General features: G+C 45.9%; 1 protein-coding gene across 2 annotated transcripts in view; it reads right to left on the bottom strand.

Annotated features, from left to right (window-relative positions):
- Positions 1-26337, bottom strand: part of THSD4 (thrombospondin type 1 domain containing 4) — a 573677-nt gene that overhangs the window by 441581 nt on the left and 105759 nt on the right. For both annotated transcript variants that reach the window (XM_077881722.1, XM_077881723.1), the window contains exons 5-6: positions 19344-19782; positions 5464-5566 (exon numbers count right to left, since the gene is read on the bottom strand). In XM_077881722.1, the coding sequence (XP_077737848.1) occupies positions 5464-5566; positions 19344-19782 (542 nt within the window). The remainder of the gene's footprint in view (positions 1-5463; positions 5567-19343; positions 19783-26337) is intronic.

Here is a 26337-nt window from a genome sequence, read left to right as displayed (position 1 = left end):
GTGTCCAAGCCAGGGCAGACTGCTGGGCCAGCAGAGGAAGCAGCCACATACATGGGCCTCTGGGCGCCTGGGTGTCATCATTCCATCTTTGCGCCTCAGCTTTACTCAAGGGGAAGAACTTAATCTAAATAGCATAGGGCCCTGTGCCTGGAAGAGGCTGTGTGGCACCTTTAATATTCCCTTGAGCAAAATCTACTAGTCTTGCAAGCAGCCCAATCAAAGTCACCTGGATGTCTAAGGAAGACATTTGGGGGATTCTTTTATTTTTTTAAAATGATTTTATTTATTTATTCATGAGAGACACACAGAGAGAGGCAGAGGGAGAAGCAGGTTCCCCTCAGGAAGCCTGATGTGGGACTCAATCCCAGAATTCCAGGATCACACCCTGGGCTGAAGGCAGACGCTCAATCACTGAGCCAACCAGGCATCCCGTTTGGGAGATTCTATTGCAACTTTCTGCCTGGGCTAGTCATTAGGGCAGGTCACAGATATTCCATTTCTCCTCTTTTCAGCACACGGTGGAGCAGCATCTCCCTGCTGCCCTTGAAGTGTGGTGGGACAGGCAACTTCCTTTGGCCAATGAGATGTAAGCAGAATCATCAGGGTTAACCGCTTCTGGAAGAAGCTTTAAGGATCCATGTGTGATTCACTTGTTCCCTGTCACCGCCCCCCTGGGAGCATGACAGGCAGCCTCGACCAGCCTGAGGCCCCAGAGGAGCAGGACACATACCACAGTCCACATGTAGCAAGAGCAAGAGACAAACTTTGATTCGTTAAGTCATTAAGACTTGGGGCCTCTTTGTTACTGCCACCTAATCTAGTCAATCCTGACCCATACCGCGGCCCCATTCATATAACCAGTCGGCAACCTCCAACTCAGCCTCACCTCTGCTTAGTTCAGCCCCCAGGGCCACAAAGTCCACTTACACTACCCACACACAAAGCTGTCTCCTGATTCATGGATTAAGACTGATACTGCTGCTGGGCAGCCCACAGCACCCCAGCCAAACTCTGGTCTCTGTGTTGCCCAACCCCAGCACCCTAGGCATGAAAGCAGGTACCATGTTCCCCACTGTCAGCATCTAAACAAGAGTCTTCCTTTTAAGGCAGCCCACGCTAGCTACGCTGGCAGCGTAATTTATTGCCCAAAATGGTTCTGAGAGTGAAAGGGGACTGGGCAACAGGCATAAACCCTTGCTGTCCTGGGCACACAGGGACACACGAGGACCCTAATGCTGGCGCCATCATCTTTACAGTCTCAGGTCTAGGGGCATGAGAAAAATTCCAAGAGGCATTATCTAAGGATAGATCGCCATATCCAGGAAATGTGATTAAAGGCCTAAGACAAGACATATGGTAAAATTAATGTGTTTATCAGAGTGTACTCTGCTTTTACCATCCTATGTGGCACTGGACTGAGTGAGTGCAGCTGTTTCCCTAAGCAGGCACATGCGAATAGCAGTAGACATCCAAACAAAACCAAGAGCCCAATGCAAAATCCAGCCATGAAGTCTGAATACCCTGCAGAATCATTAACAGCTTCTTCCCCCTGCAAGTCAGCCGGGGAGTCATTTAAGAGGAAGGACAAAATCAAGAAAACAATCTTAGTAGCAAAAAGAATTAGGAAACAAAGTCAAAGTCAATGCAGTTTCAGGGATCGTGAGCTCCACCTCTCCCAGGCACCTGAGACATATTAATGTCAGTAAATATTTTCAAAGAATGCCAAATCTTTCAGATAGAGTAACGCATGGTAGAAAATAGCTGTTTCCTCTAATCTGCTGTTATTCCACATTTTCCTTTACTTTGCAAAACACCATGATTCCTTTCTTAAAAAAGATTTTATTTATTTATTCATGAGAGACCCAGAGAGAGAGGCAGAGACAGGGGGAGAAGCAGGCTCCCTACAAGGAGCCCAATGTGGGACTCGATCCCGGATCCCGGGATCAGGACCTGAGCCAAAGGCAGACGCTCAACTGCTGAGCCATCCAGGCATCCCAGCATGATTCTAACTGGTTCATTCAACATCCTTGTGGCTTATGGCCAAGAAGTATGTAACAATTTTTGAAGAATCTGTTCTTCTGTGTCCCAGTCCCCACTTGAACATTGGGGTTTTATCACTCACAACCAAGACTTCTAATTAATATATCTACCAAGGAATAGTGCTATATAATGTGACTTCAAATAGTTCCTGACAATCTGGGAAAGAGAGGGTGGGTATATATAAAAAAGATTGACCGTGAGCTGGTAACTGAAGCTATTTGAAATTAAGTGATAAGTATAAGGAGCTTATTTTTTTTAATAATAAATTTATTTTTTATTGGTGTTCAATTTACCAACATATAGAATAACACCCAGTGCTATAAGAACTATTCTTTCCAGGCAGCCCCAGTGGCGCAGGGGTTTAGTGCCGCCTGCAGCCCGGGGCGTGATCTTGGAGACCCTGGATCGAGTCCCACGTCAGGCTCTCTGTATGGAGCCTGCTTCTCCCTCTGCCTGTGTCTCTGCCTCTCATTCTCTCTCTGTGTCTCTATGAATAAATAAATAAAAAATCTTTAAAAAATATTTAAAAAAAGAACTATTCTTTCTATCTCTACATATGTTAAAGCAAGTGTTAAAAAAAAAAAAAAAAAACCCTAGCAGGCCTCACACTTAAAGTCCAGCACAAATCATGGCAAACCAAAGAACATTAGAGGTGGAATCAAACATGAACCAGACAATAGCAGACACTCAGAGCAGATCTGCAACACATGAAAACTTTAGCCCAAGAGTTCTTTGCACTACATGGGGCTTTTGCTACTAGACCTGAATCTATGAGGGCCTGACCGCATCAGGGGGACATAGACAACCCTGGCTGGCAGATCGCCACCCCAAACTGTGCAGAGAAGGTCCAGCAGGGTGCTTCAGCTCCAGGCCAAACAATGGAGTACACATTTCCCTGCTGGAAGAATTTGACCTTCCTCCCAGCTCATCACAATAAAGCAGCGATTATCCACAACCAGCAAGAAAGCAAGGGTGTGGCTCAGGCAAGGGACTGGGCTACTTCGGCTACTTCGCCTCTAAAGTTCCCTGACAACTACTGTTGTTCTGATGCAACAATATATCTCACAGTTTATAAACACAGCCATGGGTCTGTATCCTAATTTAGGCTAGAGCCATCATCACTTTTGGGATCTTGCCTTCCCCTTGGACGAGAGGTTCTTCACCCCAGCTACCCGTTAAGAGTCACTTGGATCTTTAGAAAACTCCAGATGCTCAGGCTGCAGCCTAGATCAGTGAAATCATAATCTCTGGGAGTGGGGGACCCAGGTCTCAGCATTTCTGGAAGGCTCCTCAATGATTCCAATGAGCTGCGAGGGCTAAGAACCATTGCCTCAGGTAGACCTAGATCCATCAGACGCTCACTCACTATTAATCTGTGCCTCACTTCTCTGGGGATTCCCAGCTACTGGTCAGACCACTCTCCCACTTTCTGATTTACTTCTGTGAGCAGATCTCAATCAATCCAGAACCTAGCTCCTTCCTCTTTCTAGTAGTTTCCTAGGGCTTTATGACAAAATACACAAATTCAGTGGCCTGAAACAACAGAAATACACTCTCATAAATTTAGTTGTAGAGGCCAGAAGCCCAAAAGCCAGATGTTGGCAAGTCACGCTCTATGCCAGGATCCTTTATTGCCTCTTCTAACTTCTGGTGGTTGCCGGCAATCCTTGATGTTACTTGATGCGTGGACACATTACTCAAATCTCTCCCTTCATTGCCACTTGGCATTCTCCCTGTAAGTCTGTGTCCTTTCTTCTTTTCTTATAAGATCCTCATCTTATAGAGAGTTCCTATATGCTCTTCACCCAGTTTCCTCTAATATTAATTCCTATAAAACCATGGTACACCTATAAAAACTAAGACATCAGGGACTCCTGGGTGGCTCAGCAGTTGGGCGTCTGCCTTTGGCTCAGGGCATGATCCTGGGGTCCCGGGATCAAGTCCCGTGTCGGGCTCTCTGCATGGAGCCTGCTTCTCCCTCTGCCTGTGTCTCTGCCTCTCTCTCTCTGTGTCTCTCATGAATAAATAAATAGAATCTTAAAAAAAAACTAAGAAATTAATACCAGTGTAATACTGTTGACTTCACTCTATACGTCATGCATTTTCACCAGGTATTTCACCAATACCCTTTTCCTGTTCTGGGATCCAAATCAGGGTATCAGTTTCCATTTTACACGATACTTTTCAGAATAAACAGGGTCACAGCTGAGCTCTGATTCCCAGCATCAATACTTCACTTCCGGCCACCTTCTTGAGCTTATCCTCCAGGCTCTCAGCCAGCCTCACGTTTGCATTCGCCTAACCCCATGTTTCATCTCTTCTTCCTTCCTTTTTGGATCTGGTTACCCCAATTCTTTAGTCAAGTTAGTGCTTAATGGTTTTGTGGTCATGGGACCACTTTGAGAATCCGAGAGATGCTACAGACTCTCCTCTGAAGAAAATGCACAGACAAAAAAACATTTTGAATCCAACTTCAGAGCAGGTATCAATGCCTCTCTCCTCTTTCCCCAGGGTCCCCACCAAGACATGACTCTCCAGAGTTTGGCTTCCCCAGGCATTGATTTTATAATGAAATCACTAGCAAGCCCTCTCCCGAGACAATTTCTCCAGCTCCCAGGCATGGCAGCAGCACTTTGCACTCTGGATTTTGGCCAATACCAGGTGTCTTGGCCACTGCCTTGGGCCAGCAATGGACACTGAGGGTGGCTGGACTCCCCCATGCGGCCAACTTGACTGCCAGTACCTAACCCCATAAGTTGTGGCCCATTACCAATTTGTAGCCCACTTTCTCTGTGATGGAAGGAATACCCCAGAATTTAACACTTTTCAGTTCAGAAGGCATGTTATCACCTGGGTTTCAACTAAGAAAAGTGACTCTGGGATCCAGGGCAGTATTACCAAATTCTATCAAAATCAGACCTGCTGCCATTTTGAAATAGCAGGAACCCTGGTACCAAAGACAATGCCTGCCTACGGCATCTCATCTTTGGAAACACATGTGAAGCCCCCCTACTCCCAACACACGCATGAAAGCCAAACAACTGGCAACTCTACAACCCCACACATCTTCTGAAGCTGCCACACAGGCCCTGGAGCAGGTGCCAAGGCAAAGCAAGACTGTCCCCACTCAATCCTCGCAACCTTGGCTTGAACCTCTCGCTACCCCAAGAGCCTCAAACACTGTTCTGTCCCACTCAGTCATCCTCAGATGCTGCTCCTTTATGGCAATGCCTCATCTGTCAGACTGGTGGTCCAAACGTCATCTGAGCCAAACTACCTGCAGGCTCTCCTGTGTCCTGGGATCACATTCCCTATTGCCTCTCAAATCAGAAGCACACCAATTCCTCCAGCATCAGGCAAAAGGAGTGGGGTTGGGGAACAGACAAGAATAATTCCTCCGGACAGGGCTGTGTCTAGTCTTACCTTCTGCAAACGGTTCCCACTCATAAAAGCGGCCCATGAATGGCTTGTTGTTATAGGATGCGCACTGGACCTCCCGGATACTTCTACTGCTTTCTGGACACACCTAATAAAGCAGATATTAAATATGCGGTTAGTGTCTGCATCTTTTTAGAGCCCCAGTCCCCTCCCAGGAGACCTTCCCAACTTTAAACGCCAGTCCTCCTCTACAAAAACCCGCGTTTCTAAAGCTGTGCTGATCACCTGCATCGAAAATTTAAAATGCAGATCCTGAGACTTCATTCCAAGCTTACTAAATCAGAATCTTTGGAAGGACACTAAAATTTTAACAAGCTCCCCGGGTTAAGCTTTTGCACCATAATTTGAAAACCACTAACCGAAACCTTCTGCTCCTGACAAATTGGTCTGCTTGACTCCCCCACAAAGGCCATCCATTTATTTCCATCTGTTTGACTCTGTTCGTGCCATTTCTGTACATGGGATAATATTCCTGGCAACCATGTACAGAATCCTTACCATGTGCAGGTACTACTTTAAACATGTTACACTTATTAATGCATTTAATCCTCACAGTGGCAGTGAGGTCAATCTGATAGTTTCGCAGATTTTTCACAGATAAGCAAACTGAGGCGGAGAGGAAGGAACCACACTGCCAGTGAGGGCAGAGGCTAGATTTAAGGCTAAGGGGTCTGCACCTCAGTGTCCTTTCCATCTGGTCTAGATTCTCTCCACCCAATGCCACAGTTCCCAACCTTTAGCATACAAAAGAACCACCCAGAGATCTCAGGGGAGATGCAAAGTCCTGGGTCTCTCCCCCAAAGATGGTCAGACAGTAAGTCTGGGATGAGGTCCAGGAATCTCTATTTTATCAAATTATCCAGGTAACTCTGAAATACTAGACTACTCAAAGAAAATATCCAGTTCCTTTGTGGTTTATTTCTTTCTTATTTATAAATGGTAAATATAAGCAAAGTGTGACATGAAATAAATAAATGTGAAATATAATAAGATCAGAACCTCTCATTCAAATGATGGATAAAGCATGATCTAGATTTCAAAGCCTGAGTACACTCTTATTTAAGTGTTTGTGGGTGTGGGTGTGTGTGTTTTAATAATTGGAGGGAAAGGAATATGACCTCTTATATATTAAAAGCCCTGTGTGTAAGAAGTCTCTGGGATAAACTGCTAATAAGGTAGTTCAAAGTGCTGAAGATTTAGAAATAAATCTACTGTTTGTATCAGAAACATGTCTTTTGAAGAGGAGGGAACGAAGGGAGGAATAAAACCAGGTGGAAGGAAGAGCATCTCTTGCTCTCTTGATACAGGACAGTCAAGAGACGCTGCACCCCAGCATAAACACCGGGGTGGTCATAACCCTGCTGCAGCCTGAGCCAAACCATATGGAGCAAGAAGCCACGTGAAGTGGAATGTGGTAGAAACTGGTAGGGAAAAAAGGGTCCCGGTAGATGGATAGGGTGGGCTGAGCTCTGACAGTCAGTGAGAAGCCAACAGGCTGGGGAAGGCTGTCTCCTTAAGCTCTGGAAGCCAGGCTGCTGGAACATGCCTCCCCCACCCCACCCGCTCCAAAAGCAGATCCATGTAGGTGTCCAGCAACACCAGCTGTCTCCATGAAGGATTTGGCACTGCGATGTTTCTGACAGCCCTTAGGCCAGAGCCAGAGTTCAACAAGGATGTGATCAGTTGGGTGATTTGGGAGAAGTCACCATCCACGCAAAGAGAAAGAATCACTAAGTAGTTTGTTAAAAATTAAAAAAATAAAAAGATTCTCTTGGAGCATCTGGGTGGCTCCGTTGGCTGAGCATCTCACTCTTCATTTCAGCTCAGGTCACCATCTCAGAGTTGTGCTGAGTGTGGAGACCGCTTGAGAGTCTCTCCTCCTCCTCCAACTTGCTCTCTCTCTCTTTCTTTCAAATAAATAAATAAAACTTTAAAAAGTATATATTCTCAGGCCTCATCCCAGTGGGAGGGTAGGGAAACTGCTCAGGAATATATGTTTGAAGAAATCCTCTGCTGATCCTGGCGCAGGCAGCTCAGCACTGGATCGCAGAAGCAATGAAAAGCCACGCTCGAGCCTCAACCTTACTCTGTGCTCTTAACATGCAATCACAGAGTTAGAGCAGTGACAATCAAATCCAACCCCTTAATTTACAGATGAGGACACTGAGGCCTGGACAAGTGGCACAGCTCACCAGAGGTCACAGTGACAGAGGGACAGAGCCCAGGGCACTGACCACCCACTCTGGCCAGAATCAGAAACTAGAGATTAGCTACTGGGTTGCATTTTCTCATAATGGGAACAGACCAGAACAAGTGGGCAAGCGTCCTGTTCCTCAAATAACCACACCCATGTAAAGCCAAGCTGCTCGGCAGTGAGGCTCCAGCTAGAAGCCACCCTTAATTAGTCTGGTGGCAGTTATCAGAACTGGAAGCTACTGACCACAAAAACAGCCAGTCTGCTTAACCCCTTTCTCTTCCATCAGCAAAATATGCCAATATTTTGGGTACAAGGGTACAGGGTACAAGGCTGGACCATGTACCAAAGCATCTGTAGAATCATTTTGAATAGTTCACTACTTGATGATATAAATGTATATTTCGTGACATGGGAAGCAGTCTGCAACCCATTAAGGAAAAAAAAAGTGCTAAATGATTATGTGTGTGTGTGTACGTGCACATGTATGTGTGCACATAGAGAAAGAGAGGTTAAAAGCATCTCTGCAAGGTGGGTTATAGATTTTTTTTCTTTTTACAAAGAAAATAAAGCTTTTGGTTTATTACATTGTCTAATTTGTTGGCAGTAAATATGTAATAAAAATGTATCATTACTGAGCCCTTCCCAACACTTTGGCCCTTTGCCAGCTTTACATGTGCTTGTAGTTTATAATCCTATGGTACATTTTAATGCTCCACTAATGCTCTTACTACATCCATATGTAGTATGGATCCATATGCATGATGGGTCATTCAGGGCACCCTGTCCCAGGTCACCAACAAGTTCTTTATTTATCCGAGGATGGCCTGGTCACCTCCCTGAGGCAGGGAAGCTTCCTGTGGCATCAGATCCGCAGTGGGGGGGTCAGGTGCTGAGATGGCAAATCCACCTCCAGTTGCCCAAGGGCAGCTGAGCCTAGCATGTTCCTATGGTATCCAGCACGTTGTGAGCATGGGAAGATGCAGCAGGGGATGACCAGGTGTCCTGGCATGGCCCTGTGTGTTACCCCCGCAAAGACTCACATGACACCCAGTGAGCTGCCAGTTAGAGGGTAGGAGAGGGACTGGGCCAGAGAAATGCAAGGCTCACAGGGGTGAGATGTAAACATGGGTTACTGAGATAAAATTATAGTAAAGGTGAAGAATGCAGAAGCCTGAAGTGATGATGTTAAGAACAGCTAACTTTTGGGGAACCTGGGTGGCCCAGTGGTTGAGCATCTGTCTGGCCCAGGGTGTGATCCCAAATCCTGGGATCAAGTCCTATATCAGGCTCCCTGCAGGGAGCCTGCTTCTCCCTCTGCCTGTGTCTCTGCCTCTCTCTGTGTCTCTCATGAATAAATAAATAAAATCTTAAAAAAAAAAAGAAAAGAAAAGAACAGCTAACTTTTACTGAGCAGTTGCTGAATGCCAAGCATGCCACCACATACATGCTCCTATATATCCTCACAACTATTATGCTCATTTTCTAGATGAGGAAGCCAAGGCAGCAAAAAGTTAAGTGAGCTGCCCAAAGTCATGGCTAAGAAACAACGAAGTCAGGATTTGAACCCAGACTCTTTGGATCTAGAACCCATGCCAGTAACCACCATAGCATGGTGCCCCCCCTCAAGACGGGGTGGACAGCAAAGCTGATTTGTCATGGGGCCTTAACCCCTGGCCTAAGGAGTCCTAGAGGCCAAGGCTGGGTTTAGCCTCTGAGGCCTGGTGCAGTGGCCTCAGCTGTAAAGATCTGGCAATTGTGGATTGAGGAGGACGAAAACCAAGCAGGGCCAGGGAAATTCTGTTTCACGTCTTTTGTGGGTTACATCTGTTTGTACTTGTCATACTATTATCGGTCTATAATCTCCTCTCATTTTAACAGACTCTCTGAAGTTAAAACTTCCAGGTTACGGATCATTTTACATTTGTTACATTTTAAGTGGGCTGTTTCCTGATGCCACAGACTGAGTCACCCTCACCTTATCAGTAACTCTCTAGTTCACACTGTGAGTTGGCTTTGGGCAGATTTCCTGCAGACACTAATCCTTTCCATGGGCACAGATTCTTGAAATCTTCAGGCCAGAAAAGTAGGACAGGGAAAAAGCTGTGTAGATAGAGATCAGGCTCATGAAGGATGGGGCTAGCAAAGACCAGAGCTTTATTGCCATGTAATGCCTCTGGGAGATAACCTCCCTTTCAAATGACTTCCTTCCATCCAAAAGAGGGAGGGATGTTTCCACTAGTCTCTTATGGGAAAAGAAATAAAGATGTACTTTAATATAATGAGCCAAATCCTTGTAAAGCACTTCAGACCTTATCCAAAGCTCCATCGAGACAACTGCCTAGGGTTGCTATGAGTTACAAGGAGTATTATGGAAACTTGGGCTATGTTCCGAGAGAGAGACCCCAGTTAATCTATGATGACAACTGCCTGTACCTAACTTCATTGCTCAAGAGTTCATTCTTGGTGATTGCATACTTACCTCTTGATTACTTAATTACTTTCAGTTCCTCAGTCGACTGAAGGGCATCATCCTCAAGTACCAAGGAACATGACTTTGAAGCCTGCCTGTGTCAGACATGCATTTTTTTTTTTTTTTTTTTTTACCCTTTGCATTGCTCTAGATTCACTCAAAACACCAGCTACCAGCAAACAACATGTGATACATTTAACATCCCTTCACTGCCATGAGAAAGTGGCTGTGTGGTCTTGGGCAAAGCACTTCATTTCTCTAAACCCAAATTACTGCATTTCGGTAGCAAGCCCTGCAGCACTCCCACCCAGCAGGGGTTTTTGTGAAGATCAACTTAGTAATACGCCAATATACCTGGCTCATAATAATGCTCAGTAAATAGTAGCTGAACTGGAATCTAACTGGACGTCAAAGATGACTCCAGCAGTTCCAGAAGCTTCAAGCGCCTGACAGGTAGGTGTTCTGAGCAAACGTTCCCCTCTCTCTTCCCCAGCTGGAAAAAGGTGTTTTGGTTCCCAGCTGCAGAAAAATGCAACCATGGATCAAAATTTCTTACAAATTATCCAGCACATTTTTCAAATATGTTTCATATCTGCTTTCTCAAGTCACTTGGAACAAATTCAACCTCACAAAAACTCTTGCCACCTGCTACCACTTCTAGCATTCTCTAGATAGTCAGTTAATTGGTTTGTTCAGAAGAGCCAGGTGAAGGTTCTGGACTTAAAACAAAAAACAAAGTAACCCACCTACCCACCCCACCCCCCACTGCCAATATCTTGAGGTTTTCTTGCCCTCAAACACTTTTTTTTCCATATCCAAGTTCATAACGTTCTCCTAGACAAATGTGTTTCTCTCTCATGCAATACATACATCAGAGACCCAGTGGATGTTAATATGACTAAGCCCATCTATTCAGCCAGGAAAACCACATATTTTTTAAGTACTCTGGATAAACGTTCATACAAATCTAGGCCTATCCCAGGAGTGCTCTATGTCTGTAAGAAGATCTAAACAAGAACATCTTTTTTCTAACTAATCAGAAAGTATACAGCCAAATGTAAACTTTTTAAAACATTTAAAACTTCTGCTCCCCCCAGCAGCACATTTAGGGATCACATTAGGAAAAGCAGCCTCTTGACCCTCTGCTATCTGCTAGGACCGGGGGAGAAATGCCCTCAAAGGCAAATATTCCCTGTGCCCCTACTACTATGTGTCAGGTGTTGTGACTATGGAGGATACAGAGAAGAACCCCTCGTAATAGTCCCTTCCAGGAATGTCACAGGCCACAGGAGGAAAAATGCATCGGCCAAAACATGTAATGCAAAGAGAAAGATTTGGCAAACCGGGCACTAAATTTCTAATCTTGCAAAGCAAGGAGTTAACTGATCCACCCTAATGTTGATAAATCAAGAAAATAAAAATTGTTAACATGCTTTGTGTAATTAAAAATATAACAGAAAATAAAAATGTGGCTAGCAGGGATCAGCAGTGGGAGGAAAGGGGGTCATCTCTTTATCTTTTGGAGTGAGAAGCTGACAAAGAGAATTTGATGTTGATGTATCAAGAAGCAGATGTATTAGCATGTGATCAGAGTCATGGAGAGAATGACCGAGGAACGAAAAATCAAACATGACTGGTTGCAATTACATCTAGGGAGAGGGACTGGGAGATGAGGATATAGCTCTCTGCCACCGTGATATTTCTTACTATTTGCATTACTTTTTATAATTAGAAGTGACGATTGTGAACAGCTCGTGTGTGTGTGTGACTCAGACATATCTCAAGTATATGCAATATATTTATATATATGTAAACATTTATGCTAATATTAGTTAATATTGACATATTTAACAAATACCTTTACTATTTATATGTTTACATATATTCACATACATATTTCAATATATATTTATGAAAGGCCACTGACAAAATAAGCAAAAGTCAATAAGTGAACTTTCTATGAGAAATTCCAAGTGGTCTGAGAAGATGGAAAGCAGAAATTGATGCAAAAAGCACTGACACCAGCACGTATTTCCCAGATAAGGAGGCGGGTGATAAACTTACACATCGCGCACCCAGTTAGATGGCCTGTCCATCCCACAACTGGCCCCACTGTTCAAGCAAGCTTCACACCTTACCGAATTGTTCAGAAATCTTGACCTGGCCTATTTGCTAAGATCCTTGTGAAAGCACAGTCTGGAGGTTGTTTGTCAGCTGCTCTTTCATTCAACAGGAGACTAGAAATGGGGTAGACGTAGAACCTGCCTCAAGAGAGCTCAGCTCTATTTGAGATGTGTCCAATATTTTCCCTTCATTTTCACTTACTTGTAACACCGAAACAACTCTACATGGACAAATCCATTGGCTGAAGCCAGTCCCACTCCAGGGAAATTTACTGGAGAGTCATTGATACCAGAACTCATCACATCGATGTTTGCTAAAAGCTGCTTTCAGCCCCAAGGGTTCCTCCCCATAACGTTAAGTGCACTCTGTCTAAACTCAAGATCACATCTCCTTTGGTGGTAAAATCATAACCCCCTCCCCACCCTGCACCAGCTGACTCACTCCAGCCTCCGTTCTCCAGAAAGAGCCAGAGTGTCAATGTGCCCTAGAGAGAAAGCACTGAATTCAGAGTGCTTAAGAGTAGAAAGTGGGGAGAGAGACATCTCGGCCTCCAGGACAGAGGGCATAAAGTGTCTTGGTTGTTAATGGACTTAGCAAATAATAATACAAAACCCCAGAAACAGCTAGTAGATCGGGCACCAGAGGGACTGCAATTTGTTGTTCTCCTTCCCCCGCATCCGTCAGCCTTATCAAGACTCCACTGCTTTTGCTTCCAACTCTCAGCCTTCCACGAACTTCCACGAAGAAGAAACCTATTTACTTGATTCCTCGAGCACTTATTATTTTTAGCCACACCTGAGAAAGTGCAGGGCTGTGGATAAACCACGGAGACCTCCCCATGCTGCCCCGTGCCTCCTGACAACGTACTTGGAGGAGAAGCCACCGCTCACAGGAGAAACATCTGGTTCCACCGAGACATCCCCAGAGAGCCCCTCTGATTCCCTCTCCCTAGAAAACCCTCCCCTTACCTGGACAGCCTGCACTTCTCCAGGACACCAAGCCAGGCTCATTTCTACTGTCCGGAGGACTTCAGAGTGCCTCACAGCAGTGCAGTGGTGCCCGTGCTCTATACCTGTCATGATCTGTTTATGAGTCTCTCCCACTGGACAGCACTTAGAGCCAGAGCTTGCTTTAATCTCAGCGTCCCTGACCCACAGCCTAACACCTGACCCCACCATCGATGTCAATGCTGTGTTTATGGAGTCAAGTAAGAACCCACACTAGCGAGTGACCTGGAGTGTTGTACCCGTAGACATCAAAGATTGGTGTCTGCTCTAAAAGACCATAAGAGGGCCCCCTGGGTGGCTCAGTGATTGAACATCTGCTTTCAGCTCAGGTCGTGATCCTGGGGTCCTGGGATCGAGTCCTGCATTGGGTTCCCCGCAGGGAGCCCTCTTCTCCCTCTGCCTGTGTCTCTGCCTCTCTCTCTGTGTCTCGCATGAATAAATAAATAAATCCATTAATAAATAAATAAAAGACCATAAGAGTCTCTATTTACACTGGGGCTTGTCACCTTAACTTCCTCACATACAATGTAAGCAAGAAAAAAACAGAACAAAAAAACCCTTCTTTATCTTTAAAGCCTACATGCAGAGGCCACGAGGACTGCATTTATTATTGATTTTATACTATTGATTTATACTATTTCATAGAGGCCATCTTACTAGGAGTCACAGTCCTAAAGTCACACTAGATGTTTAAAATTCCCAGATGACATCACAAAGTAGGGCTTCACGTTAAACACGCACATTGGAGGGTGTTAAAGCATTCACTGGCAGGAGCTTATCTCTGGTTTCACTTTCTCGTCACTTTACACCTGACCCAAGGGCGATTGCTTGGAAGCTACATCACAGCTGACATGTTGGGGCTCTCAGCAACCGTGTTTTATTACTGGGTGAAGGGAAAGGACCCTGAACCCCGGAGGACAAAAGGGGACTCTGAGCAAGTCTGATCACTTCAACCATAATTTCATGACCAAGTGCTTAGAAAGTGCCATGGGAGACTTTGCTCTGCTCCAAGCTCTGGAGGGGCAGGCAAGCCACATATGCCACGTTTACTCATCCAGGTCAACGTGCCATATTTCCTAATGTGTCAGCTCCTCATGTGCATGATCAACCCTGTGGAACAGGTGTTCTTACTCTCCCTGCCGCCCAGATAGTCCCAGGGAGTTCAGCGCCTTGCCCATGGAAATGGGGGCTCAAATCCAGCACAGCCTGCTTCCAAGCCTCCTGTTTCAGACCACCCTGCAACCTAACCTCCAATCAAACCAGTTGATTAGAATCACTTTCTGACTCTGTGCTGTGTTTTTGCAAGTTTCTCACGCATCGATCTCATGTATGAAAGTCAAGCCAGGCCCACGTGAAATCTCTGTATTTCGAGATGCTAAAGACCAAACTGCCCACTACAGCTGTGATTATTTAAAGTGGATAGAAGGAGGGATGCCTGGGTGGCTCAGTGGTTGAGAGTCTGCCTTTGGCTCAGGGCATGATCCCTGGGTCCTGGGCTCCCTGCAGGGAGCCTATTTCTCCCTCTGCCTCTGTCTCTGCCTCTCTATGTGTCTCTCATGAATGAATGAATGAATGAATAAATAAATATTTTAAAAAATGAAGTGGATAGGAGGAGGCCAGAGGGAAGGGAAGGAGGGGCCCTACTATCTAACAAGCATCACGGCACCTAAGACTCTGGCACAATCTTGCCTCCCTGTCTTTGACTAAGTGGTTTTCTTTTGCCCCCAAATGCCCTTTTCTCTCTTTCAGCCATTCTTTGAAACCCAGCTCAACTGTTCCCTCCTCAGTGGAGTCTTCTCCAACCCAGAGGCTTCCTGCTTGGTTCCCCCAAAGCTGCTCCCCCACCCCAAGTGCCCCAGCACTGGGTGCGATGACATCCAGGCTGCTGCACTGGGCACCTTCTCTGCCGCTGGACCACAAGGGTGTTGAGGGAGGGACTGTGACCAGTGATGAGATACTGCTCCGAGATCTGGAAGCCTGCAAAACCATTTTCCCTAATTCACATCACCCCTTATATGCACTAATCATTCATCTCACAACTGTGACCTCTACTGCGGGGGTAGTCTTAGAAAGTGGGGTATTCCATCAAGAACTTGGGTGGGATCTCCCAGGCCCTTGGTGTAAGGAACAGTGTTCTGAAATCAGGGTATGCTTCCAACCTGCCCCGGCCTACCTCCCCTTCTTTCTCTTCTCCCAGATAGGAACTGGGAGAGATCTCTAAAGGCATGTATTTCTTTTACCTCATTGGAGGAGACATAAGTGATAACCTGGATACCCTATTAGACAAATATGATTTTTCACAATACTGCCCTTCACTTCTTTCCCCTTGGAGTAGGAAGAGGTACACAATTTGGAGATTCAGGTTATCTCTTCATGTTCCCCACTGAGGGGGTGGGAGGGACAGGTAAATGTCTACATGAGGTCATCCACACTAAGGTGCCAGAGCACATGGGTCCATGCAGGAAGTGTGCAAGACCCAGGACAGCAGGACTGAAATGGCTGTCTTCAGAAAGGCCTGCTTACAAGATTGGTCCTTGGCTGGCATCTGGGAACTCGGATTTCCTAAGGGTTTCCATCACTCCTGAAGTGATGAGAGTGACTTGCTGTGCCCAAACTATTTGCATTAGCAATACAGTTTATGTTGAACACCTGCTTTCTTACTGGGAGTCTGGAATTTTGGTATGTGGCAGGCAGAGGGGGCCTGTGACCAGCCCCCAATAAAACACTTGGGCACAGAGTCTCTAATGAGCTGTCCTCGTAGACAACACTTCACACGTGTTGTCACAACTCATTGCTGGGAGAATGAAGCACCCCCTGTGAGACTCCACTAGGAGAGGAGTCCTGGAAGCGTGTGTCTGGTTTCCTCTAGATTTTGCCTCACGTGCCTTTCTCTTTGCTGATATTTCTCTGTACCCTTTTGTTGTAATAAATCACAGCTGTTGAGTCCTCCCAACAAATCATCAAACCTAGCAAAGGTCTGAGGGACCCCTAACACAGAGAGAGTTTTAAGGTGTTCGTGGGGGAGAGGGGTGGCCCAAGTGCCAAGAAGCCATGGGCTTATAAAAAGAAGATAGGCAGTAATGGGACCTCTACGGAATGACACCTCTCAATAAGGTAAGTGGATGGGACTTGGGATGATGGGGTGCGCTGGGGAGGACACTGTGTGAAATGTTACAGCCAAGAGAAGGGAACTAAAGCTGTATAATCCTTTGTCGACATTCACCTCCCCGTCCTGGGCTTGAGATGTGACTTTGCTAGCTGTCAAATGATGGCAGACATCATAAATTCACAAGAATTTTCTAAAATTCCTCACAATTTGGTGTCCTTAGTAGTGGAGTCATCCCAGCCCCCAGAGAAGCCACAATATCTACATGGAGAGAGGCGGCCCTGCTGTCAGTAGCACAGACCTGGCAAAATGCTCACACTTGAAAATTGTAGGTGAAGCGAGAGAAATACTAAATAGATCTCAGGTTCAGTACATGTCAAATGCCTTCTCACTTTTTCATTCTCTTTATGGTTTATGTGATCCTCAAAATTAAGAAACATACTAGTTAGTCCATGAGAGAATGTGTTCTACATTAGAAATGAATTCATTTAATTTATTTGTTCTAAAGATTTTAAGTTTTGAAGAGAGACATAGAGTGAGGGAGGGGCAGAGGAGAATCTTTTTTTTTTATTTTTTTAAAAATTTATTTATGATAGTCACACAGAAAGAGAGAGAGAATGAGGCAGAGACACAGGCAGAGGGAGAGGCAGGCTCCATGCACCGGGAGCCCGACGTGGGATTCGATCCCGGGTCTCCAGGATCGCGCCCTGGGCCAAAGGCAGGCGCCAAACCGCTGCGCCACCCAGGGATCCCTGGGGAGAGAGAATCTTAAGCAGGCTCCGTGGCCAGCGTGGAGCCCATCACAGAGCCACGGGGCTCAGTCTCACGACCTTGAGATCGTAACCTGAGTTGGAACCAAGAGTTGGATGCTTAACCAACTGAGCCACCCAGGCAACCCCTGAATTCGTTGCATTTTTAATTTTTTAAAAGATTTTATTTATTTATTCATGAGAGACCAGAGAGAGAAAGGCAGACACAGGCAGAGGGAGAAGCAGGCTCCATGTGAGGAGCCCGATGTGGGACTCGATCCCGGGTCTCTAGGACCACGCCCTGGGCCAAAGGCAGACGCTCAACAGCTGAGCCACCAGGCATCCCATTATTTTAAAAGGATAGTAATGATATTCAAGGACAGGGACCATGTATGATCACGGACACAAGTATTTCTTTTTGTTATAAAGCCCTGTCTTAACATCTCATTTGATCCTCTTAATGACCCTACAAGACAGATAATACAACTCTTCTTTTATCTTCTATAGCACCTGTTCTGTTACAAGGCAGTGATGCTTAATAAAGACTTAATGGTTGACTGATTAGCGATGGTTTTAGAAAAATCACTGCTGTACAAAAATTAATAATTCCTGAAGTCTGTCAGTGGAAGAACAGGCTACAGAGCAATCCAGGCATTCAGAGGAATTATTAAAATCACAAATTAAGTCATTTCTATGGACTCTATAGCAGGAAATATATTTTTAATGAGGAAATTGAAGCTAATATGTAACAGCTGTCCTGTTGCCCAGTAACGGAATATTAAGGCAGATTAAATTATTAATTAAAAATATAGCAACTTGGAAATTTAATCTTTGGACATTCTCTTATTTCTTTCTCCTTTACACAGTCTTTAAGCTGATATTTAAAACACACACACACACACACACATTTGGTCACCTCATGTAGTTTCCATTTATAATTTTCCTTGCTACTGCTTAGCAATGGAACCTTCAGCAAGTTATTCACTATCAGACTTTTTCATCAATAATATCCCAAGTGCTCACGCCAGGAACGGCAGGAGACTGGAACATGTTGATGCTAGTCACACCTGCCCCCCTCCCAACTCCCACTTCTTGAAGCACCACCACCTTAGGCCCTAAATTAGCCAAACTGCCCTTGACCAACACCAACCCAGGCACAAAGGATAAATATTGTTGATAAAAAGCCACTGAGAATGTGGAGGTGGTCTGATACGCAGCAAAAGGGACTGTCAAATAGACATGACCAACAGCCACATGAGAAAATGCTCTGCATCACTGGCCATCAGGGAAGTACAAATCAAAACCACAATGAGATCCCACCTCACACCAGTGAGAATGGGGAAAATTAACAAGGCAGGAAACCACAAATGTTGGAGAGGATGCGGAGAAAGGGGAACCCTCTTGCACTGTTGGTGGGAATGTGAACTGGTGCAGACACTCTGGAAAACTGTGCAGAGTTTCCTCAAAGAGTTAAAAATAGATCTGCCCTATGACCCAGCAATTGCACTGCTGGGGATTTACCCCAAAGATACAGATGCAGTGAAACACTGGGACACCTGCACCCCGATGTTTCTAGCAGCAATGTCCACAATAGCCAAACTGTGGAAGGAGCCTCGGTGTCCATCGACAGATGATGGATAAAGAAGCTGTGGTCTATGTATACAGTGGAATATTCCTCAGCCATCAGGAACGACAAATACCTACCATTTGCTTCGACGTGGATGGAACTGGAGGGTATTATGCTGAGTGAAGTAAGTCAATCGGAGGACAAAGATTATATGGTCTCATTCATTTGGGGAATATAAAAAATAGTGAAAGGGAATAAAGGGGAAGGGAGAAAAAAATGAGTGGGAAATATCAGAGAGGGAGATGGAACATGAGAGACTCCTAACTCTGGGAAACGAAGTAGGGGGTGGTGGAAGGGGAGGTGGGCGGGGGGTGGGGGTGACTGAGGTGGGCACTGACGGGATGAGCACTGGGTGTTATTCTATATGTTGGCAAACTGAACACCAGTAAAAAATAAATTTAAAAAAAGGGACTGTCAATAAGTGATTCAAAAAGTCATCCCTTAGTCACTTAGGTAACAGCCTCATGAAAATGAGAAGAATGAGCAGAATCCACGGCGAATGCCCGGAGGGAGGAGAGAGGGGCAGCAGGTACCCGGGTGTAGGCCGTTCGGTCTCCCAGGAGGCGTGAGGCCGCGTGTACTCACGTTGGTGTTGCACAGCTTGTACTGCCGATAGGCCCCGATGCAGGAGATGGCAGCAGACCGGGCAGGCTGCGAGAAGCTCGGGGCTGCCCCCATGCCGGGGCTGCTGCTGGTTTCCAGGCCGTGGAAGAGCCCGGAAGCTGCGGGAAAGCCTCGGTCATGAGTCAAAGGCAGCTGGTAGACGGACGCCTCGGAGGCCTGCAGCCCGGAACGAGGGCCACTGTCGCTCTGGTACCGAGGCCCCTGCCGGGGAGCCTGGTGCGCCCGCGCGCCGTAGCCGTGGCCAGGACCAGACGCCTCCGGGGGCCCGGGGGGCCGGGCCGAGGCCCTCTGCCTGCGAAGCCTCTGTGATGAGTGCGCCGAGTCGGTCTGCAGCGGCAAGATATACGGGGCCTTTCCGTAGCCGTACTTGCCAGGGCCGATGGGACCGCGGGTCCTGCTCCTAAGGGAAGATGCACAAGAGCAGATGCGTGAGTCACAGGAAGGTCCATGTCAACCTAGAAACTGTGATCCCCGCTGGAGGGGACCGGGCAGGGACGGAAACCTTGGGAGAGCGCCTATGGGGGCACGTGGAGGCAGAGGGAGGGCATTCCGGGAGGGGACGTCCTGTCCTGGAAGCTGGCCCAGGGAGGCTCCACGGAGGCCGGAAGGTGGCATGAAGGTGGGCGATGTGAGCGGTGCAAAGTGAGGTTGGCACGGTAAGCTGTGGGCAGTACGTGACTTGTGGCAGGGCCTCTGGACCCGTTCAGTGGCTGTAGGGAGCCCCTGAAGGTTTTCTGAGAAGTATATGATTGTAATTCCGGCCACAGCAACTTCCTGTTCATTTGTTTTCTCTGAAAATAATTTGTGGGTTTGTTTTTTGTTTTTTTGTGTTTTTCTTTTTTTTTTTTCTCTCTCACTCAACTGTGCCTGATATTTCAGACCAGTTTCCATTACCCTTCATGCCCAAATAGCTTTTCCAGGTAAGTGGAACTTATAGCCAAGCAACCACACCCTAATGTAGTTCTGACGCCTGACTTGCACTGGGTCAAACTTAATCCCCGAAGAGGAGGCGAAACAGTCGGATACCCTACACCGAACAGTGGGTGCACGGGCGTATCTTCGTGTCGGTACCATCTTTAGATTTTGTCAAGACCTGTTGCCTTGTGAGACCTTAGAAAAAAATCACATAAAGAGTTGTACGCTGGTATATGTTTAATAACTGTTTTCCAGGGAGGAGAAAGCCCTGATTTGTGGCATTTTCCTACATCCAGGGCATAAATGCTTCCACCATGACTCATCGCGAGGCACCATTATAAAGATACAATCAGCTCTAGTGAATGGGATAGAATAGTTCCAGCAGACCGTTGGGTGTAAATTTATTGCACAACTACTGTTTATAAAACACAGAGCTAGGAATGGTCAAAATATAAAAATGAGTCAGATATGGTTCCCAAGTCCCCAATCTTACAACCTGAAAGCAACCAGAACATAACACAAGGTGGGATCCGGCCTTGCGAGCAACAGCACGCGGTGGCTTGAGAATTCTGAGGCGAGAGGAAGCATTTCTGTCTGCAGGGATGTGAGAAGGGTTTCAGGGTCACTGGTCTGAGCTGGGAGCGAGGTTCCAATACTCTGTGCAAGGACCTGAAGAAACCATTTCTTACTTCTTTGTAAAATGTCTGAGCTGGATCTAATGACCATGAAGGTCATTCCAACTCTAAAATTATATGCTTCCATAATAATTAATTCTACATTTATGTAAAATTGGAAATGTGCCCAAGGGTTTCTACAGGATGGCCCCATTAAAATAAGCACATTAAAATAGCAATCAAGGTGAAACACTAATTTCTGTCCTCGTGAGGAAATTCTTTCTTCACTCTATGTAACCACTGAATGTAAAATTTAACAGACCACAACTAATTATTAACATCTTTATCACTAATTGCACCTTCATTCTTAGCTGATAGGGTTTTGAATTAAACTGCGCTACAGTGTTTATTTTGCCTTTAGGCATTTCGCGATTAATCTTGGCAACACTAGGGACTCTGTTAATGATGGGGGAATCCAGCGTGCTGCTTTAAGAGACACAATTAAGAAGTTAGTCTTAAAGATATATATAACTTGGATGTAATTTGCCTTTTTCTTTCTTGTGGCAGGCCAGGTAAAATGAATGACATCATGTAAAGGCGAGGGAAAGAATTTCTGTGTGTATGTCTTTTCCTTTTAAGATCTGAAAGCCTACCAGAAATTCCAGCCTCAAAGTAAGTGCCAGGTGGAGATGCCAGCTGAAGGTAATAGAGAAATGAGGACACGTGAAGCAATGCTTCTCAGACTTGGCTGTGCAGAGGAATCAACTAGGGATCTCGTTCAAGGCAGACTCTGATTTGATTGGTCTGGGGTGGGGCCTGAGACTGCATTTCCAACAAGCTCCCAGGTGCTGCTGGTGCTGCTGGTCCAGAGTCGCATAGCTTTGGTGAATTGAAATTCCAAACCAAAGGATGAGAACGCAACCATAAAAGTGATCATTTTTTCCAAAGATTTGTTATGTACTTGAGGGAGAAAGAGAATGCTCAAGTGCATGGGCATGGGGAGGGGCAGGGAGAGAGGGAGAGAGAAACTCAAGCGGACTCCCGGCACGGGCTCCATCTCACGACCCTGAGATCATGACTTGAGCTGAAACCAAGAGTCAGATGCTTAACTGACTGCACCACCCAGGCACCCCAAAAGTGATCATTTTTAATGGAGAATAACATCTACAAAATTTTCTTAGGACCTAACAGCAATCTGCTGGCCTGGGCCAGGCTACAATGCTGCAGCTCACCTAGCGAGGGCTACTGAACCAGGACTGACTTGATCCTGCCCTTAGGGGAACAGAGGCAGCAGAGAGATAAGCTACTGTTGGCTGATGACTTGAGTAAGCATCTTTCCAAAGGCTGCCCATCATCCCGAGGAGGTACAATACACAGGTGTCGATGGACATTTTTGTATTCACACTGCCTTACAGAGCCTTGGCCTAAACTGGAAAACCATTCAAAACCCACTGGAGTAGCAGCACCACTGGAAAGATGATGTTTCAAAAACACATGACCAGCTAACTGATAAACGGGCTAACAAGAATGAGCAGCTGGTCAGGGTGTGACTGTGAGAGATATGATTTATGAATATTTGAGTTGGGACCCTGGAACGAGGGGCAGACTAATCCCCACTTGGCTAAGGGAGCATGTGTTTTCCTCACAGTGGTCAGAACTCATCATCCTGGTGGTTCAGGATGGCCTCTTCCCCACCAGGACAGGGTCCATCTGGCCACTTGCAGGGTGGCCTCCTCGAACTGGGCAGATCTATGCAGAGTTGGGGTGATGAGTACAGATGCGGCCAAGGGAGAGTGTGTGGTCAGTTAGCCCTTCAGGGGTTAGCATGTGGTAGGTACCTGGGAAGCCGTAAGGTTAGTTGGTTCTGTTTGGTCATAGCACATCTTTGGGATTTTACATTGGACTCCTCACTTGTCAAATTTTGGAAACGTGGGTCTTGAGAAAGAAACAGAAAAAGGCCAGTTTGGCCACCTAGGCCTAGGTGTGAGCACAGCATAGTGATTCATGACTTGAACTCTGAAGCCAGATTTCCTGATTGGAATCCCAGCTCTGCCAGTTACTAACTTATGCAACTTTGGGTAAGTGGCTCAGTCTTCTGATAATTCAGTTTCTTTAAACGGGGCCAGGACTAGGGAGAGGCCAGTGAGGTACACAGGATGCAGCATTTAAAGGTCGCCCCGGTGCTGGTGGAATCTGAGAGTGAGGTCTCCTTGAAAGTTGTGCCCCAGGGCTTCACTGTAGGCCCAGTCCTGCCCTGTATGCATTTATAAACAAAGACAATGATAGTACCTTCCTTACAGGTTGTTGTAAGGAATAAACAGTAAGAGCAAAGGACCCAAATGATGCTTAGCACAGAGCATGCATCGTATAGGCATTTGCTTTAAAGGAAAAAAAAGTTCTAGCTTGGCCGCTTAGTTTGGCAAACAATGCACCATCCATTTTTCTTACCTATAAAATGGGAGTATGCCCACCAGGAGGGCTAAAAGAGAGAGGACAGATAATAGCAAGTGTCAGGAGGATGCAGAGAAACTGGAACCTCGCACATTCCTGGAGGGAATGCAAAATGGTGCAGTCACTTTGGAACGCTACCTGCAAGCTCCTCAAAAAAGTTAAATGTAGTGTTACCATATGACCCAACAATTCCAATCTTAGCTATATACCCGACAGAAATGAAAATACATATCCACACAAAAACTTGTATGTGAATGTATATAACGGCTTTCTTCATAACAGCTTGGAAACAGAAATAACCCAAGTCCATCACGTGATGAACGGACAAACAAAACATAGTATATCCAAAGAATGGGTTATTATTCAGCCATAAAAAGGATGGAGTACTGAGATGGGCTACAACAGAGATGAGCCTCAAGAACACTCGAAGTGAAAGAGGCCAAAATGAAAGGCCACATATCATACTGATGTGTACTACCCAGAACAGACAAATCCACAAAGAAAGGAGATTACACAATAGCCAAACTATAGAAAGAGCCCAAATGCCCATCGCCTGATGAACAACGATGTGCTATATATACACAATGGAATATTGCTCAGCCATCAAAAAGAATGAAATCTTGCCATTTGCAATGACATGGATAGAGCTAGAGTGTGTTACGCTAAAGCAAAATAAGTTAGAGAAAGACAAATACCATATGATTTCACTCATGTGGAATTTAAGAAACAAAACAGATGAACATAAGCAAGGGGGGAATAGGAGAGGAAGAGAAATAATGAGAGACTCTTTTTTTTTTTTTTTTTTGAAAGACTCTTGATGGATAGAGAACGAGCTGAGGGTTGATGGAGGGAGGTGGGTAGGGGAGGGGATAGATAACTGATGGGGATTAAGGAGGGCACTTGTTGTGATGGGCACTGAGCGCTGTATGTAAGCGATGAACCACTGAATTCTATTCCCGAAACCAATACTGAACTGTATGTCAACTAACTAGAATTTAAATTTAAAAAATAAATAACAATTTAAAGGAAGTTCAGCAGATGCCAGGAGGGGAGGGAAAATCAGGAGGGAGGGAAAAATTGGGAGTGACAGCTGAAGGGTATGGGGTTTCTTTTTGGGGTGATGGAAATGTTCTGTAATTAGACAGTGGTGATGGTTGCACAGCCTGTGAATATAATAAAAACCACTGAATTTTACACTTTATTTTTTATGTATGTTTTTAAAGATTTATTTATTTATGTTAGAAAAAGCCCTAGGACAGGAGGAGGGGCAGAGGAAGAGGGAGAAGCGGACTCCCCACTCAGAAGGGAGCCCAACAAGGGGCTCGATCCCACAACCCTGGGATCATGACCTGAGGCCAAATGAAGAGTCGAATGCTTAACTGATTGAGCCACCCAGGCGCCCCACTGAATTACACACCTTAAATGATTGGTTTTATGGCATATTAATTATATCTCAATAAAGCTGTTACTTTTTTTAAAAATTAGGCCATGAATTATCTGTGTCTTACCTACTTACAATGGTATCATAAAGATCAAATTGAGGTTATCAATAGGAATGCATGTTTTGAACCTGAAGGCAGTTTTTGTCATTTTGTCTTCCAGCATTTGCTCCACAAACCTTCACTGAGTGGATTCTAGGAACATCTACTGAGCATGATGTGTAATGTTTTCGGGCCCTGATAACATAAATAAATGCTTCCCTCCCCCACAGGATGGCTCAGTGACAAGAACTTGACAGTAAGGGCTCTGACACCAGGTTCCGGTCCCAGTTCTTCCAGTGACCTACTGTGGGTGTCTGGGAAATTGTTGTTTCTTGAGATAATGGATGGAAATAGCATTTTGGAAAGGGTAATAAGTACATAAAATGTTCTTCCTTACGACGGGCTGACTGCCATCCCAGGGCCTCATCATGTGTGATGCTGGGCAGCTTTGTGACGTGAGGCCCGGCCAGTGCGATGATTCCAGCACAGACACCACATCTAGTCTCCTTCTCAACCCTATGCATGTGCCCTGGATGTGTGTCCTCCATCACCTGTAACGACAACACCCCACTTCTCCTGCCTGCCCAGACCCTTCTGAGTGTTAACCACATATGCCCAACTGACCTCTAGACTAGAGAGTCTGCTTCTCACTTGGGGATCTTGCCAAAATACAGCTTCTGATTCGGGAGACCTGGGTGGACCTCTGATTGTGTGTTTGTAACCAGCTTCCAGGTGATGCTGATGCTGTGGGTCATGGGACCACCCTCCCCCTACTCATCCCCGCAGACATCTCACAAACTCAACACATTCAAGCCCAAATTCATCATCTTTTCCCTACAAGACTTCTCCTCCTAGTTCTTCCCATAGTCTCCACCTCAGCCATTCTCAAACTCGAGTAAGTGCCAGAATCACCAGGAAGTTTTGTAAAAACGGGCCACTGACCCCCATCTGCAGAGTCTGATTCAGGAGATCTGGGGCAGCATCTGAGAATCTGTATTTCTAATAGGTTCCCAGGCGGTCTGTGGACCACACCATGAAAAACACTGCTCTGTTTCACTCCCATGTACCACACCACCGACCGGGGTGGGCTGGCTCTTCCACTCTCGCCACATCTCTGTTTTAGGTCCATAGTCCTTGGCTTTGCCACTCAGCCAGCATAACATGGCTCATGCTGCCTGTCTTGTCATGGCCCTGGCACAGCATGGACCACCCACCCCACGCTCCATGTACTTATTTCTCATGCTCCACTCGTGATGTTTCCTCTCTAGGCTGCCTTCTCCACCACCATGTCCTGGACTACCTCCCTCTCCCCTCCGCTCAGTACTTAGCTGAAGCATTACTTCCCTAGTAATGCTCTTCCTGGTGCAGACTCCACCCAACCCTTCACCGCATGAAATCAATGTCCTTCTCTTTCATCCTCCCACTGGACCCCATGTGATTGTCACAGCTCGATCTGTCTAGTCTGCCTTAGTTTATTGGCCTGTAGGCTCCTTC

The sequence above is a fragment of the Canis aureus genome, chromosome 32, assembly GCF_053574225.1.
Source record: "Canis aureus isolate CA01 chromosome 32, VMU_Caureus_v.1.0, whole genome shotgun sequence".
Classification (NCBI taxonomy): Eukaryota; Metazoa; Chordata; class Mammalia; order Carnivora; family Canidae; genus Canis; species Canis aureus.
Note: the sequence above shows the minus strand (reverse complement) of the source record. Positions and strands in the feature narration are given on the sequence as shown.